General features: G+C 43.1%; 1 protein-coding gene across 1 annotated transcript; it reads right to left on the bottom strand.

The window, feature by feature from the left end:
• Nucleotides 1–320: 320 nt before the first annotated feature.
• Nucleotides 321–17,190, bottom strand: lrif1 (ligand dependent nuclear receptor interacting factor 1; the record flags this gene model as incomplete). The annotated part of the gene is made up of 5 exons (XM_042342262.1): nt 321–1,111; nt 5,702–6,139; nt 7,922–8,281; nt 11,878–13,105; nt 17,138–17,190. Coding segments are annotated over 5 exons (2,514 nt in total), but the record flags the coding sequence as incomplete, so codon positions are not given.
• Nucleotides 17,191–18,712: the final 1,522 nt, after the last annotated feature.

The raw sequence follows: 18,712 nt of genomic DNA, 5'->3' as shown, positions 1-18,712 counted from the left end.
GTGACCTGTTCCCTCAGCTCAGCCATCCTTTAGATCTCCATCCCACAATCCCTTTGCCTTGATCCCTCCCTTGCCTCCTGCAAGGCACATCTCAAGACCCTCCTCTTCGACTGCGCCTTCAGTCACCCTCCTACCCTCCCTGCCTCTACCCTTCCTGATCCCAACCCATGCTTGGGGTATCCCTGACTGTTCAGTACCTTGGAACGTGCTCCTGTGAAAGGCGCTATACAAATATAACTTTGTATTGTAAGTGTATAATTAACATACCAAGACCCTTAGCTCACAACATTCACTGGAATTTAAACACAGTTCATTTAAAATATAATATATATTAAACACACAAACTTACATTACTCAGTGAACAGGCAAACACACAATAATTATACTGTACTTTTTTTCCTAAGGTGCCCTAGAAGACCTACTAAATGTTCCGGTTCTAACTCATGAGTTTATTCTAATATTATTTAAACCCCCCAAATGAAACAGCTGATGAACTATGCATACAAAATCTGTAACAGTTTTTGTTGACAAACACTTTACATTCGCTATTTTCTTAAATACAATATGAAGAGATCAGCCCAACACATAGGCAACACATCACATTATTCTACAAGAAATGTATGTACAGTCAGACAAAGCTTTTAGTGTCAAATTCTCCTTAATTAAGATGCTGTAACTATTTCCCTCGTATTTTCTCCAACGTAGCTACTTTCTCCTTCAAAACTTCTTTTAAATGTTTGATCTTCTCATCACGCATGGTTTCATCTCCATTTGATGAAGTGATTGGATGCCAATTGTCAATGGTACCTTTCTCAGCTGTAGATCTTTGTGCAGCCGACAAACACATGGTTTTGGGTATGCTCTCTGTGGTGTGGCTGGATTTCCTTGTCTCGGTCGATTCACAAATGCATCTGTTTTCAGACACAGTAGTGTGTATCTCAGAGCCACCAGGAATACCTTGTAAAGCTTTTCCCGTGCTATGCCCTGCAAGATAGCTACCATCACACTCAGAAACCCCACTTCCAACCAAGCTTTGGGAAAACAAATTCCTCATTTTCAATGTACACTTGTTGCTTTCCTCTTTCCTCTTCACGGGTGATTTGGGTTTGATCTAAAATGAATACATGAGAATATTAGCAAATGCATTGAAGAGTCACATAGATAATGGATTGAATGTTTCTATCACATAACCGCTTGCCTTATAGTACCATAAGAATCGTAACATGCATTACGCGTTTATGCATTGACATAGGTGTTGTGATTCACCTACAATCTTAAAACCAAAACTACCCTGGAATTAGTTCATTAGTTAATGTTTTTTTTCTTTAATGAAATTGGTATTTTCAGATATTAGAGGTAACCCACAGAGTGAAGGGCTTGAGGGATTCTGAATTCTGACCATCTCTTCCAAACTACCTTCTATTTCCTCACATCAAACATTTTGTTTCAGCCATTTCAGTGCTAATCTCGAACAAAAACAAACGGAAGATATTTAAATGTTTGCCTTGTTTTGCCAAATTGTATTTATAAAAAAAGATTTTAGATACTGCAATTTCCCATTGGCATTTTGAAATATATATTTAACAGTGTCTGCGTAACAGTGTCTAGAGATCAGACCATTTAAGCAGGTGATCACAATGTGGGAGATTTTATTTGGCCTATTCTAGCACTGAGGCCAATTAAGTGAGAAGTTTAAAAAGGATTTCCAACATCGAATCTCCTCCTCCCAACTATTGGCACGGGGATACATACATTTGGCAAAGTAATCCAAGGGGCAGGGTCTTATTCAGACAGGATGTCCTACTGGTCTGATTGGCCACTTTCAGGATCACGTTCTTGAAATGAAATCCACTTTCACTTGGATTTTTGAAATGAACTGTCATTGACTTCCAAAATCAGCTGACCTGATGCCCACTTTCTGTCACCCTCTTTCTCTGGATGTCACCAAGTACTAAGGTGACAATCAAGGATTTGAGATGTAGTTTCAAGTCAGATGTGTAGTCTGATCTCAGTGTTCTAGGAGGCTTATCTATATCCAATAAATCAGCCCAAATTGCATTTCAATTTGGCAATCTGATAACATCTGATCAAGACTGCGTAGCTACCTAAATGTCCTCTATGTCGGGCAACATTTTTGGATGATAAGCTTCAGGAAGGCTTCACAGAGCGGTCAATAGTAAGATTGATTGGATAGGATGGCTGTGAATATAGATTTAGCTTCAGATTTTCCATCATCTGATGGTTGCTTTTAAATACACAAAACCGGTTTCTAGAAGAGGTCAGTGGTTGCTTATCAGCTGTTTGTCAAGTGATTATTCAGATTCACTTAGGCTGTAGGAGGCTGCGCTTCCTGTCAGCATCACTTCCGGAATGGACTAGTTGGGCCAAATGGCCTGTTTCCATGCCCTATCGTTCAATGTAACATCCAATATATTGTGTTTGCCTGAAGCCTTTTTCAGTTCAAGGTCCTACATTTATTGTTTAGTCTCAATGTTTCCCAGATATCTTACGGTCACTGAAGTAGTGATACAGGATCAACACCTACCCTTCTTGAGATAACAGTTCATTCTCTGAAGAGATTTAGCCCACAAAATTTCAATCAAGAAATCTCAAGCTACCTTTCTTTTCTCAGCAATAATGTACTCTAAGCATATTATTTATATTTTCACCCACCAAGCTTCAGCTTTAGATATGATGAGTGGTAATTATAGCTACTTGTTTCCAGCAATACGTGTAGAATGACAAGTTCTATCACACTTGTAGGACCGATGACTGCAAGTGCAGCTTCTTTGTATTTCCAGAGATGGACAAACAGTGGAAATGCTTTGATGTTCAACTGATATACTGAATACATTTGAATCAGGTTGGTTGTCTTTTTTTCCCCCTGTAAAGTTTTGAGTAGCTAGAAATGCTGAATGCAGTCTAGTTTCTTTGAAAAGAGATGGTGTAAGAATAAAATCTATTCCATTTAGGACCAACAGAAAATTGCCTTCATGCTAACAAATTGGAGCACACTTGTTGGCGAATTTAGTTCTGAAGCAGACGTTCAAAAGATCTAGACAGAATATTCATGGAATTTCATAATACTGAGCTTAAGTAATAGATACTTATAGCTTCAGCAATGGAGAATATCAAAATATGTGAAAGATGTTAAATGACGAATGATTAGGATCATTCTTGGGGAGGATGGAGGAAAAAGGCCTGGTAACATGCTTCTAAGACCATAAAAGCATAGTAAGAATTACTAGGCAAAACAAGATCAAGGTTCACCTTCAACCAAACTGGCAGTAGCTTGATGGATCATGTCCCAAAGCTGTATCCAGAGATACAAACTATTATTTTCTAGCAGAATTCTATCTAATTTGTTCTTAAAACAAATGACATTTTCTGCTTCCACCGTCTCCCGACGAAGCCTTTTCGCTGGTTTCTTGTAACCATGAGTGCTTGAAACATTGGTATTTTTTCTTATAGCACACAGAACCATATGTGCAATAGATCACAAACTGAGGTATAGAACATTCACTGTTGCTAAAGTGAGATCAACAAGGAAACAAATATTCAACAGTCAGATGTGCAATATTGAGCAGATGAACTTGATGGCGATCTCACTATACATTCTATTTCTCAAAGCAATTATTCTACATTCCAAGGCATTTGTTTCCTCTTATTGCAGTCCTTCTTTGGAGAGATGATTTGCTTCTGTTGAAGCTTAAAATTGAGTTAAGATTCAGCACTAACAAGGTCTCAAATTAGCTTTATGGACACACTAGAGGATGTTCACACAAAAGTCACAGGTGAAACATAACTGTCAAAAACATTCAAGCTTACGAGCAGAAGATTTGGTGATTTTTTGCCAGAGTTCATAAGTACTGGTCCTATTTTTCCACTTGCGCTGAATAAGTCTGTCTGGTCAAACCAGATTAATCCTCTTCATTTAGTTCTGAAATAATGGAAATCTTTTTTCTGACCCAGTCAAGGAGAACCATTTTGTAGCCTTTGAAACAAGTTATTCCAGCATTTCTCCTAGTTAACTTTTTCTTGAAAAATAGAACTTCTCAAAGAGGCTAAAAAAATGTCAGAGTTGAGAAATTCTGCTCCTATATACATCAAACAATTCTAACAATGTGGGATATTCACACTTAATAGCAATTGGAATTTCACCATTATCTTTAGAAGACAGCAAACAACAACTTGCATTTATATAACGCCTTCACGCAGGGTAACGTTCCAGAGCACCCCCCCTTCCCAAGCAGGGGGAAGTGACCTCGGTTGAAGAGGAAGGTCTTCAGCCGCGATCTGAAGATGGGGAAAGAGCAAGGCGGAGGGATAGTGTTCTTGAGTTTTGGGACAGAGTGGCTGAAAGACTTGCCAAACTAATCATTGAGGGGAGTAATGAAAAAGCAGTTTATTATAATGCTCAAATCCCATCAGCGTCTCCAGTTTCTGTGACATATGAATTGAAAGAAAAATATGGACTTATTCCATTTATACTGAAACAGTGCAGTACTGCACTTTCACAAGATCTTTACACAATACTGGAGGGGGCAAACAAGTCAGGAAAGAATATTTTTAAAAAGTAAATGATCGATAGCAAATTTCCTTTCTTGAGCTTCTGCAATTTGTGAATTACTGAGTGCAGCAAAATAATTTAGGAGTAGGTTTTGCATCTTTAAAACCTGTCAAATCAAAACACTTCAAATCATCATTGGAAATCAAAATTGCAGATATAGAAAAAATATAACAATGATTTGCCAAATGCCACCTCCCCTAAGTGCAGAACCTTCTATGCTAGAAATCCTTTGAAGGGTAAGAGGATATCCAACTGTTTACTAATCTGATGTGAAGGAAGTGAACAATTTAAACAGAAGGGATCTGTTGTAAAACATTCGCAGAATAAAAGTGAGGGTCAATGCATTGATACAATAAATGAGTTAAGGCAGGGGAATTAAGAAACATTGAAATTTTAATTGAAATAAGCAGTGCTAATAAAGTTCGACATAACTCATAGGGCAAGAGTTGATGTCTATTTGCCAATGACAAGGTCCCAATAGAAACTGTGTAAGAGATGGGAAAGTTAAACTTCCTAGATTCATTCTTAAAGGTAGGAAATAACAGTATTTTTATTCATCATGGGGAGGTGAACATTTACTTTTATAATTTCCTATGTATGTTAGATTAAGTTCAGTTGAGTGTTCTTAAAACGAGAAAATGTATAACATTAAACATTCTACCGTGATGAACAAGATAGATCAATGAAAAATCTACAGAATACGATCTGATATAGCTGATCCAACAAATCTAGCCCATTATCTAATAAACTTCCCAGGAATTTAGACACTAGAACTAAAGATTCAATGTATACACTTGTACTTACAAATCTTACTTAAACCAAAACAACCTACTTTTATTGTACTCTTTCCTTACAATGTAGAATACAAGGGAAGGTCTGCCATCTATTCAAATTATATATGTTCACTGTAATTTAAATTGACAAAACATTTTAAATCGATAATATTAACTATTCAACCAGGCATACAAATATTTAGCATCTGAACAGAAATAACATTTCAAATGATAACTTTGGTAATCCAAAAACCTAAAGAAACTCAGATCTCACAAAATGGCACAACATCTCATTTTCCTACTGTTAGTAGGAAACTAATAAAATTGATAAGAAAACATTATATTAAGGTGCCGGAACCATTTTTCGTCTGATTTTCTCCAGCGCTGCTTCTTTCTCCTTCAGAATTTCCTTTAGCCGTCTGATTCTCTCATCACGCAGAGTCTCACTTTCACAGAAGGGAACTGAACGGTAACTAGTTTCTGCATTTATCTCAGCAGCAGCCGCATGTACCATGGAGAGGCCAGAGGTGCTGGGAACACAATCAGCCACAATGTTGAAATTCGTTGTATGAGAGGATTTCATCATGGATCTCTCTTCTAAAGTACATTTCAGCAAGCTGGTCATTGGTATATGAGTGGACTGAAATCTGATATGCAATGTTTTTCTTGCGCTAAATGCTTGAGGATCAGTGTAACCATGCTCCAAATCTTGGTTTGCAATGAATTGCTTAACTTTCAGTGGGCTCTTGTCACTTGTTCGTTTTCTTTTCAAGGGAGATTTGGGCTCAAGTTTGATCTGGATGTAATAAAGAGAATTATAAAATTAGCAGAAAATCAAATGTGAATTGAGGCTGTCCTTTTAAGTAAATGTAGGCTGTCCTTTTAAGTAAATTTACAAGTAAATGTAAGTACAGCTGAGACCATAATGTACACATGATTTAATTTCAGAGTATCTTCAATTAATCTTTGAAGCTTCTGCTATTACAGCCAGACATTAGTTGACAATTTGTAACATGTAATGAGCTGAAGTACTAAGACATCTACTCAAATGCTTCATTTGGACTCAAAGGGTCCATTTCCACATGTATGCGGATGACAACTCTATCGTTCTGCCTTCACCCCCGACTCCAGGACCACTGCTGTCCTGACAGAATGTCTGTCAGACATCAAGTCCTGAACGAGAGTGAACTTTCTACAGTTCAACAAGACCGAGGCTCTCCTGATTGGCTCCCATTAGCGCCTCCACACCTCAGGCACTGACAGCATCACTCACCATCCATGAACGCACACTCCACTTTGCTAAGCCAGTCGGGAACTTTGGTGTCTTGCTTGACCCTCAACTATCCATCCGTGCCACGACTCACTCTACATTCCCCCACCTCTGCAACATCGTCCAGCTCTGCCACTGTCTCACACCACAGGCAACCAAAACTGTCCTACGTGCATTCATAATATACAGGCTTGCAAACTCCCGGCTTGTCGACCTCCCCAACTCGTCCCTCCATAGGCTGCAGATTATCCAGAACTCTGCAGCCCGTGTCCTCTCCTGCACCAGGCTCAGCGATCCTGTCACCGCCATCTTCGCACAAAGGATACAGTTCAAGATTCTGGTCCTCACCTTCAAAGCCCTCCATGGTCTTGCTCTTCCCTACCTCTGCGACCTGCTAACTCCCTACCACTCCATTCACTCAGCGAGCTCCAGGCTGCTTAATGTCCCTGCCTCGCCTGCCCCACTTTGTCAGGTGGGCCTTCTGCCACTCTGTCCCCACCCTTTGGAACTCCATCCCACAGTCCCACTGCCTCGGCCCCTCCCTTGCCTCCTTCAAGACCCGTCTCAGGACCCTCCTTTTCGACCGTGCCTTCGGTCACCCTCCTTCCCCACTTGCCTCCACCCTCCCTGATCCCGACCTCCAGCCTGGGTCCAAACCACTAACTGTCCAGCGCCTTGGGACATCCTCCCGATGTGAAAGGTGTTGTACAATTGTAATTTTATTGTTCTTGTTGAATGCAGCATTTTATTTCAACATGGCAGTCAAAAGTTGAAAATCCAAGAATTTTATCCAAATCCTTGTGCCTGGTATAGAATCACTGGATAGGGTTCATAAAAATAATGAAACACTTGAAATAGAGTTTACATCTGTATTTTTATGTTGTCCATCCATTATGCCCTCTTCCCCACCAACAATAGCCAAGCTTTTAGCCACTCTAGCACTATTCTTTGAAACTCCCTCCCAAAACCCTTCCAATTTGCACAATCTCTTCTAAAGATGATCTTTTCCAGCCTCCAGTTACCTTTCTCCCAACCCATTTTTCCCCACTTCCTTCTTCCCACCTTGCTTGGTATCCAACCCAGTCCGTATAAAGTGCTTCCAAACATTCTACAATATGGGAAATATAGTAGCAGTGAAATGTCTTTAGTATTGCTGTAATGAGGGAAATTACTCCAGGAATAAGACTGAATATTTGGTTACTGCATCTAAAGTCGGGTGGATAGAGGAATTCATATTCATTTCATTTTAGCTAACCAACGGCAACTTTTTTTAAAAAACAAAATGAAAATAACAAAGAGAAGTTCTACCTCTACTTTCTTTTCCTTCTCCAAGCAAGCCTGTAACACTGTAGAATGCTCGGTTTTGATACTTATTGCCCGTTTCAGATCAACTTGTGTCTGTTTATCATTTACAGCAGACAGTAGCTCTGGTTCAATTTTTATGTTGTGCTGAAACTTGTTTTCCATCCCCATGTTCTCTGCAGGGTGAGGAGTCATCTGCAGTGGCTCTGCCCAAGCAGTGGACTGAGTCTTTAACTGTTCAAAATATTTCATAGATACTCTGGTTAGACAGATTCTAACGTTTGTATGAATTCCAGCTTTCATAAGCAATTCAGCATCTGTCATTGTTGGTTCAGGCACAGAGGTACCAGACATCTCCCCTGTATGCTGATGGGGGTGGGGGGTGGGGACAAAAAAAGAGAAGGGAAGACAACAAGTTTAAGAAAATTCCACAAATATCCTGATTCTGAATTAATAAAGTTAGAAAATAAAAGGCATGTGCAATTGGAGAACAGTCTTGTAAATTGTGGTGGTAAGTTAAAACAGTAAAATATAGTATGTTCTAATACAAGACACTCAATAGCAAAGCTATCATACAAAATTATTTTCTAACAGTACCCTCAAAATGTTTACTGTGTAAAACCAGTAATAAAAAGCACAGGACTTTTAAAACAAATGTTATTGCATTACAGAATGAGTAAAAGTATTAGAAAATACTTCACTGCATGTTTCACAAGAATATAGTGGTTGTAAAATCAGAATGAAATATTACAAACTATGGGAAAACCAGGGAACAATAGTTGAAAATACAGTACACACATCAAGCGCCACTGCCTGGTTGGGCGGGATTACAAAGCAAATCATAAAGAGGGAAAAAAGGCATTTAAGCCCACAAAGGAAAATGGTACAGAATGAATTCAGATTCAATAGAGGAGGCATGTCAGGATTGCAAAAAAGGCATCAGAATGGCAAAGAAAAGCTTTGAATTGAAAATGGCAAGAGATGTGAAGGATAATAACAAAAATGACAAATAATGCTGCACAGGTTGCAATTGTGCTAAATACGTTTTTTGCATCAGTGTTCACCAAGGAGGAGACCTATCGAATCTGGAAAGAGCACTCAAGGATGTTGCAGAGAAAAGTTGCGGCACTATTCATATCACTACCAGCATGGTTGCCAAACAAACGTTCAAACTTAAGCTAAATAAATATGATGGGCTGGATAAATTGCATCCGAGGATCCTTAAGGAACCATGGGAGGAAGTTGCAGGAACGCGGGCACAAATCTTTCAAAAATCACTGAGTACTGGAGAGGTGCCAGGGGACTGTCTTATTTTCAAGACAGATAACAAAAGTGACCCAGGAAACTACAGACTACTGTCCATTGAGGTAAAATTATGGAGACTTTTATTAAGGATAAAATCATGGAGTATCTGGACAGAAATAAAATCATAAATGATAGCCAATGTGGGTTCATAAAGGGGAGGTCATGGCAATCTAATTTACTGGTTTTCGTTGACGGTATGACAGGGGAGTTTGATAAGAATAAGGCTGTGGATGTATATCTGGATTTCAGTAAGGCCTTTGATATAGTTCCTCTTGAGAGGCTGGTGCTGAAACTAAAGAAAGCAGGAGGTATATAATTCAATGGATACACAACTGGTTGACCGGAAGAACCCAGAGGGTTGATGGTACAGGGAATGTCCTCAGACTGGGAAAATGTTACCACTGGAGATCCATAAGGGTCTGTTTTGGGAGCTCTTTCGTTTAATACTTTCATAAATGATCTGGAACTAGGAGTCACAAACACAGTGGCTAAGTTTGCAGATGACACCAAGCTGATGAAGGTGATAGATTGCGAAGCTGAACAAGCTGGAGAAACTATTTTCACTGGCGGTTGGATCGGTAACCTGAGGACACCGATTTAAAATAGTTGTTAGAGGGGAGGTGAGGAGAAATTTTTCACAGCGAGTTGTTTTGATCTGGAATGCATTGCCTGAAAGGGTGGTGGATGCCAATTCAATACCAACTTTTAAGAAAGAAGTAGATAAATATTTGATATAAGATGACTTGCTCTGTCAAAGAGCCGGCACAGACTCGATGGGTCGAATGGCCTCCTTCTGTGCCGGAACATTCTACGAATCAATGAAAAAAATAGTTGGGGAGGACAAGTTTGCAGCGCTATGGGGAGGAGAATGGGACAGTGGGATTCAATTGGATAGCTCTTTTCAAAGAGCTGGCACAGAAAAGATGGGCCGAATGGCCTCCTTCGGTGCTGTGTAATTCTATGAAGATAAGTTACAGGAGGATTTGAACATAATTGTGAATTGGGCAGATTGGTGGCAGATGAAATTCAATGTAGAGAAATGTAAAGTACGGGGGGACAAAAATCCTGGAAGGGACTATTATTTGAACATAAGGAAAATAATATGTATCGAAAATGAAAGGACCTGGGAGTCCTTCTTGACAATAAACTGAAGCTCTCCCAACAATGCTCTGCGGCTGTAAGTAAAGCAAACCAGATTTGAAATGTGTATCAAAAGATCAATAGCAAGCCAAAATAGTGGGGTAATTCTGCCACATGATAAATCATTGGTGAGACCGTACTTAGAGACTGTGTACAGGTCTGGTCACTGCAGTACAAAAAGGATATTGGAGAAATAGAGAAGATACAGAGGAGGGCAACCAAAATGATTGAGGGAATGGAGGGACTGGACTCTGAGGAGCGACTGAGTAAATTGGTCACATTTCGAGAAGATCGAAAGGCGACATGATTGCTGTCTTTAAGATTCTAAAAGGGCAAAACAATATAGATCATGACGGGCTGTTTCAACTTGTCCAGAATAGTAGAACCAGAGGCCATGGCCTGCAATTCAGAACAGGATGTAAATTCAGAACAAATCTACACAGATACTATTTCAGTGAGTGAATAGTGAACCTGTGGAACAGACTCCTTAGGGAGACGGAAGAAACAGATTAGATAGTTTTCTTTTAGGAAATAGCATTATGGGTTACAGTATATAGGTAGTTCGGGACATATGTATATGCGACTGCCAGGAAGGTGGAATGCGAACTAGATGGACCTTGGTCTTTTTCGTATAGCGTTTCTTAGGTTCTTAAACCTTTCGTGGATACAAAAACGTTGACTCACTTTCCTTTCTCCATAGATGCTGCCTGACCTGCTGATTGTTCCCAGCAACTTCTGTTTTTGTTTCAGATTTCCAGCATCTGCAGAATTTTGTGTTTCGTAAAAGTAATAGATGCTTTTCAATTGAACTACTATTCTCATCCTTATAGGATGAAGGTTTATCTTCATAGTTTTATTATATATGGTTTGTATCTTCTATACAAATCCTATATAATAGGGCATAGGTCAACGTTGAGGCAATTAACTGCACTGTGTAGAGTCCTGTAGCTCAGGGATTAGAGCATTCGCCTCACAATTAGGGATTAGGGCATTCGCCTCACTTGATCGTAGAAAACTACGATCACGTAAAGCCTAAATTTATATTACTTTATCACAGAATAGTGTCAAACATACATAGGAATCTTCTCGTTAAACACAGTTTCCCATAAGCAATCAATAATTCTTTAAAAGAAAATCTGAATAGGAAAAAGTTGAAAGGGATAGTTGGCAATCCTCACAAACAAACAACTTACTTATAACAACAACTTGTTAACAAATGCAAGGATTATTATAACAAAAACTTGCATTTATATAGCGCCCTTCACGCGGGGTAGCGTCCCAGAACTCTTATAATAATAATCCATGCATTTGATATAGCGCCTTATCACATCTTCGAGATGTCTCAAAGTGCTTCACAGAATATATTGTAAAGCGAATTAACTGTATATTTATTAGTCAAACCATGTTGAATTTAAAATAATTTAATTCAAACCTTTTAATTGTTGAATTATAATTTATTTTTGGATAGTTTCTTTCCACATAACTATTGCAACTTGGAACAGTTTTGCAAACCTTACCTTGTGCGTAGCGATTGATTTGTTCCAAGCACTGTGGTGTTTGGTGATATTTTCAACGGTGGCTGCAGTTCTATCATGGTCATTGTCTGTTTTTTTTATTTTAGCTATTAAATCAGCTTGGTCTGAATGTCCAATGCTAGGATTGTGTGTTCCTGACTTAGTAAGCAAAGTTGCAGGTTCATTGTCTTTCTGGATAACCAAGTAGAGTTTATCATTGTACATAACAAGGGCATTCTCTTTACATCCTATTATGTTGGTATTGATTTCTGTGGAAGCTGTTGTGGATGGAGGTAACCAATTTGTACTCTCAGCATGCTGTTGCTCAGCCAAGCTCTTTAAAATCTTCGAGGCCAAGTTATTTGAGGATTTGACAGGAATAAGGTAGTGAGCCAATGACTGTGGATTCTCCTTCACAATCCATTTCATTGGAGCATCCCGGAACTGGGATTGCTCAGTTGAAACAACTGATGCAGCACTGACAATGACAGGAGGTGTTGCCGAGCCTTGACCATGTTTGCTAGAAGAGTTTATGGTGGTGGCAATGGATTCTGGGTTTGCAACCTGCACAATAGTCTTGGGGCGAATGGTTGGAAGACGTTTCTGTACTGTCTTCACAGTGTTCACTGGGGAAACATAAATAACTGTTGCAGATTCTTTTGTAGACTCCTTCGAGCTAGACAAGATCGATGCTGCAGTACCTTGTATTTTCTGCTGTAAAGCAAGTGGTAGAGAAGATGCTGGAACAGATTTGACTTCTGCATTTTCAGGAATCTGAAGATGATGACCAGATGGCAACATTGGAGACTTTACAAGCATATATAATTTTTGGTTTACATTGATAGTAGAAGATATTTGGGATTTCTGTGCAGGTGAAACAGAAGCAACTGCTGAGGGGGTAGAATAACATTGTACAGGTACAGGTGTTGCAGGTGAACTGTAGGTAGATATCCCAGTACACCTAGCCGATCCTTCAAGTGGCGATAAGAAAAAGCTTCCCGAATTGGTGTCCTGGAACACTGGCAAACATGGGGAATTGCTAGCGGTTATTTGAGGTTGTGCTGAGACATGGATTAGAGTTGAAATATTTACTTTGGAAGGGTCGTTGTTGGTAGAAACTGGAAGATTAGGGAGAAGATTGCCAGAGGCGTTGGAAAGTGGAATAAGCTTCAGAAGATTTTTCCCATCTGGACCTATCATCTGGAAAATCCGATATATGCATCCTGCAACACTAAAAGATAGTTAAAGATTTAATTATCTTGCAGAGGGAAGACAATTTATATAACAATATTACTCAACATCACTTGAAGAATCATCACCAACAACACAGTTGTATCACCAACCTTGCCTAATTCATAATATTCTGCAAATGTTACTTATATAATCCCCTATTGTATCTATCAATGACATGACAAGAATGATAAGAAAAAATAAACCTAAAAAAATTTCAAGCAAATACATCTCTAAACGCACAGTGCTTTTCAATATGTGTTTGAGCTACATTGTGATCCTTCTTACCCCTGCAAGGATTCTAATTACCAAACAATGGCTCAATACCTTTCTCTAGCAATAGATGAAGACTCTCTGCAGAAAAACAAAGGTCTCAGAACTAATTTTACCTGATAAGAACATAAGAATTAGGAGCAGGAGTAGGCCATTCGGCCCCTTGAGCTGCCCCGCCATTCAAGGACTGAGCATCTACAGCCTTCTGGGGTAGTGGATTCCATAAGTTCACTGCCCTCTGAGTGAAGAAATGTTTCCTCAACTCTGTTCTAAAAGGCTAACCCTTAATTTTCAGACTGTGACCCGTGGTTATAGATTCTCCTACCGGGGAAACAGACCCTCAGTGTCTACTTTATCAGCCCTTTAAGAATCTTATATGTTTCAATAAGATCTCCCCTAATTCTTCTGTACTCTATAGAGAATACAGCACTAGTTTATTCAGCCTCTCCTCATAGGTCAGTCCCCTCATCCCAGGAACTAACTGAGTGAATCTACGCTGCACCCCCTCGAGGGCAAGTATGTCCTTTTTTAAATAAGGAAACCAAAACTGCACACAATACTCTCGGTGCGGTCTCACCAAAGCCCTATACAGTTGCAGCGAGACTTCCCTACTCTTGTACTCTAAACCTTTTGCAATGAACGCTAACTGCCGTTCGCCTTCTTAGTTGCTGCTGCACCTGCAAACTAACTTTTTGAGACTGGTGTACAAGGACACCCAAATCCCTCTGAACACTAACACTATCTAATCTCTCCCCCTCTAGAAAATAATCTGTTTTTCTATTTTTTCTACCTCGGTGAATAACTTCACACTTCCCCACATTAAATTCCATCTGCCACCTACTCGCCCACTCCCCTCGCCTGTCTATATCCGATTGCAATCTTTTTGCATCATCCTCAGAGCTCACTCTCCCACCGAGTTTAGTGTCATCCGTGAATTTAGATACGTTACATTCAATGTCCTCGTCTGGATCATTGATGTAATTTGTAAATAGCTGAGGCCCGAGCACTGATCCTTGTGGCACTCCACTAGTCACCTCCTGCCAATTCGAGAATGACCCGTTTATCCCTACTCTCTGTTTTCTACCCGTTAGCCACTCTTCAATCTATGCTAATATGTTCCCATTAATCCCGTGGGCCTTAACCTTGTGCAATAGCCTTTTGTGTGGCACTTTGTCAAATGCCTTCTTAAAATCTAAATATATTACATTTACTGGTTCCCCCCTATCTAACCTGCAGATACATCTTCAAAAAACTCTAAAACATTAGTTAAGCATGACTTCAATTGTGTAAAGCCGTGTTGACTCCGCCTAATCTTGTTATGGTCTTCCAGGAATCCCATAACGACATCAACAACAACAACAACAAGATTCCATTTATAAAGCGCCTTTCACGTCAGGAGGACGTCCCAAGGCGCTGCACAGTTGGGTCATGACCCGAGCAGGGGGGAAATGGTCAGGGTGAGGGGAGGGAAGGGAGGGAGCGAGGAGGGGGGAAATGGTGAGGGGAGGGAAGGGAGGGAGCGAGGAGGGGGGAAATGGTCAGGGTGAGGGGAGGGAAGGGAGGGAGCGAGGAGGGGGAAGAGAGTCGAGAGGAGAGCTGAAGGCTGAAGGTCAAAGAGAAAGGTTTTGAGACCGGCCTTGAAGGAGGAAAGGGAGGAAGCGGCGAAGGCACTGGGGGATGGAGTTCCAGAGCCTCGGGGCTGAGAGGCTGAAGGCCCGACCACCGATGGTAGGGCGGTTGGGGCGGGGGATGTGGAGCAGACCGGAGCCAGAGGAACGGAGGGTACGGGCAGGTAGGTAGGGGGATAGTAGGTTGGAGAGGTAGGAGGGAGCGAGGCCGTGAATGGCCTTGTAGGTGAGGATGAGGATCTTGAAATCAATCCTCTGGGGGATGGGGAGCCAATGGAGGCGAGCGAGGGTGGGAGTAATCTTTAATTAAGGACTCAAGAATTTTCCCTCCCACTGATGTCAGACTAACTGGTCTGTAGTTCCCTATCTTTTCTCTCCCACTCTTCTTAAATAGTGGTGTTACGTTTGCAATCTTCCAATCAATGGGAACCGTTCCAGAATCCAGAGAATTTTGGAAGATCAAAGACAAGCCATCCACTATCTCAGTAGCCCCCTCTTTATAAACCCTCGGATGTAGGCCATCAGGTCCAGGAGATTTATCAGTTTTAAGACCTGACAATTTACCTAAAACCATTTCTTTAATATTAATTCCCCTAAGTTGCTCGCTAGTATTTTCTTCTTAGTTACCCTCTATTCTTGGTAGGTATGATGAATCATAAAGCAAAGTATTCTTCAATACTATTGTAAGAATACTATTGGCTAAGATAGGAGCAAAGCCACTATAAAGAATCAATGCATATGATAGATTATACAGGCTTTCACTAGCATTGGTAAAATTTGTTTTTTTGTAGATTAATTTCATGAATGTGCATACATTTGCTGATCGGTGTAATTTGTCTCTATGGTCCCCCTAATTCATTATCAGTTGTACCCAGCATGAGGTAACACAGACAGGGTCCTTATCAGGCTGGAGCAGTTGGCAGCTCTGGGTCAGAAATGTAGGAGGTTCAATGCCTTGGTCAGGGTCTAACTCATTGTGACAACCCATAAATGTGACATCAAGTGGACATAAAAGATCTCATGACACTTCAGAAGAGTGGGAGTTTCTCCCAATGTCCAGGCCAACAATCCTCCAGATACATTGGTCTGTCACCTTATAGCTGTTTAAAGGGAATGTGTGTAAAATGACTGTCATGTTGGCAACTGCATTAATTATATTGACTGAGTAGTTACTATGAAATACAGATCTTTAGGATCCCTGTAATCGGACCCTATAAAAATACTTCTTTCTTCACCTGGTGGCAGAGAAGCCGAGCTGTAGGGATTAAGAAATTAAGCCAAGCCTCACTGAAACATTTTTATGAGGGGGGCCATGAGTGCGCCACATTCCCCACATAGCCAACAGAAGCTGTGAATCGCTTCAAAAGTTTAACATTCAGTGCATTTTTTTTAAAAAAGGGAAGACTCCCAAAACAACTGTGATTACTCTAAGAACAAAAATATGTTGTTTTCACTCCTATAACAAAATATATAATCCTGGTGTGCACTTTTGGAGCGCCTTTCACTTCGCAACGTATTGCTGCGCTTCACAGAATACACTAAAGTTAATCAATTTTGCCACCGAAATGTGGCAGCCGATTGCGCGCAGCAGTGAGTGTCACACAAACAGCCGTCGATTGAAGCCCAATTTTATTATCAGTTTGTTTTTCTTGAGGGATTATTATCAGCCGTGTACACGTGTGTGTGTGTGTGTGTGTGTGTGAGTAAGGAAACTCGGCCTCGGTTTCGCCCCGTGACCTGTGGGGAATCTAACCCAGGTCCTCTCTCTGGTTTGCCAGGCGAGTGCTCTTAATCACTGAGCTACAGGGGCTCAGCCACAGAGTATACTGTAAGGTGTAGTGACTGTGTTTGTGGAAACAGCAGGATAATGATGTCACCAGCCCCCGTGTGCGGATAGGTATTATCCTGCCTTTCCAGGTGGCTGTTGCGGATGGTTTTCTTTCTAATTCGCTTGTTTGCCGCCGCACAGATCCCCGACCAACACAGCACTGAAAGCCCGGGGGGGGGGGGGGGGTCGCCATTGCCTGCCCGGCCTGCGCTGAGGCCGGTCCCGCCGGTGTGAGGCCGAGGCCGGGGCCGGGCCCTCCCTGACTGACTCCCCGCCTCCCGCCGCCGCCCCGCTCGCCCCTCACCTGACGGCTTTCAAACGCCAACCGTCTGACCGCGCGCGGCGCCGCCCTGCACGTCAATCAGCGCCAGGCCCCGCCCCCCGCGCGCACACACACCCGCGTGCAAACACCCCCCACCCACAGTGCAAACACCCCCCACCCACAGTGCACACACCCCCCCACCCACAGTGCACACACCCCCCACCCACAGTGCACACACCCCCCACCCACAGTGCACACACCCCCACCCACAGTGCAAACACCCCCCACCCACAGTGCACACACCCCCCACCCACAGTGCAACACCCCCACCCACAGTGCAACACCCCCCACCCACAGTGCACACACCCCCCACCCACAGTGCAACACCCCCCACCCACAGTGCACACACCCCCCACCCACAGTGCAACACCCCCCCCCACACCCCCCACCCACAGTGCACACACCCCCCCACCCACAGTGCACACCCCCCACCCACAGTGCACACACCCCCCACCCACAGTGCACACCCCCCACCCACAGTGCAAACACCCCCCACCCACAGTGCACACACCCCCACCCACAGTGCACACACCCCCCACCCACAGTGCACACACCCCCACCCACAGTGCACACACCCCCCACCCACAGTGCACACACCCCCCACCCACAGTGCAACACCCCCCACCCACAGTGCAAACACCCCCCACCCACAGTGCAAACACCCCCCACCCACAGTGCAACACCCCCCACCCACAGTGCACACACCCCCACCCACAGTGCACACCCCCCACCCACAGTGCACACACCCCCACCCACAGTGCAAACACCCCCCACCCACAGTGCACACACCCCCCCACCCACAGTGCACACACCCCCCACCCACAGTGCACACACCCCCCACCCACAGTGCACACACCCCCACCCACAGTGCACACACTCCCCACCCACAGTGCACACACCCCCCCACCCACAGTGCAAACACCCCCCACCCACAGTGCACACACTCCCCACCCACAGTGCACACACTCCCCACCCACAGTGCAAACACCCCCCACCCACAGTGCACACACCCCCCACCCACAGTGCACACACCCCCCCACCCACAGTGCACACACCCCCCCACCCACAGTGCACACACCCCCCCACCCACAGTGCACACACCCCCCACCCACAGTGCACACACCCCCACCCACAGTGCACACACCCCCCCACCCACAGTGCACACACCCCCACCCAGTGCACACACCCCCCACCCACAGTGCACACAACCCCCACCCACAGTGCACACACCCCCCACCCACAGTGCACACACCCCCCACCCACAGTGCACACACCCCCCACCCACAGTGCACACACCCCCACCCGGCGTGCACACCCCCACCCGGCGTGCACACACCCCCCCACCCGGCGTGCACACACCCCCCACCCACAGTGCACACACCCCCCCACCCACAGTGCAAACACCCCCCACCCACAGTGCAAACACCCCCCACCCACAGTGCACACACCCCCCACCCACAGTGCACACACCCCCCACCCACAGTGCACACACCCCCCCACCCACAGTGCACACACCCCCCCACCCACAGTGCACACACCCCCCACCCACAGTGCACA

Source organism: Callorhinchus milii, unplaced genomic scaffold, assembly GCF_018977255.1.
Source record: "Callorhinchus milii isolate IMCB2004 unplaced genomic scaffold, IMCB_Cmil_1.0 Scaffold19, whole genome shotgun sequence".
Lineage (NCBI taxonomy): Eukaryota > Metazoa > Chordata > Chondrichthyes > Chimaeriformes > Callorhinchidae > Callorhinchus > Callorhinchus milii.
This window is presented reverse-complemented; position numbering and strand designations above follow the sequence as displayed.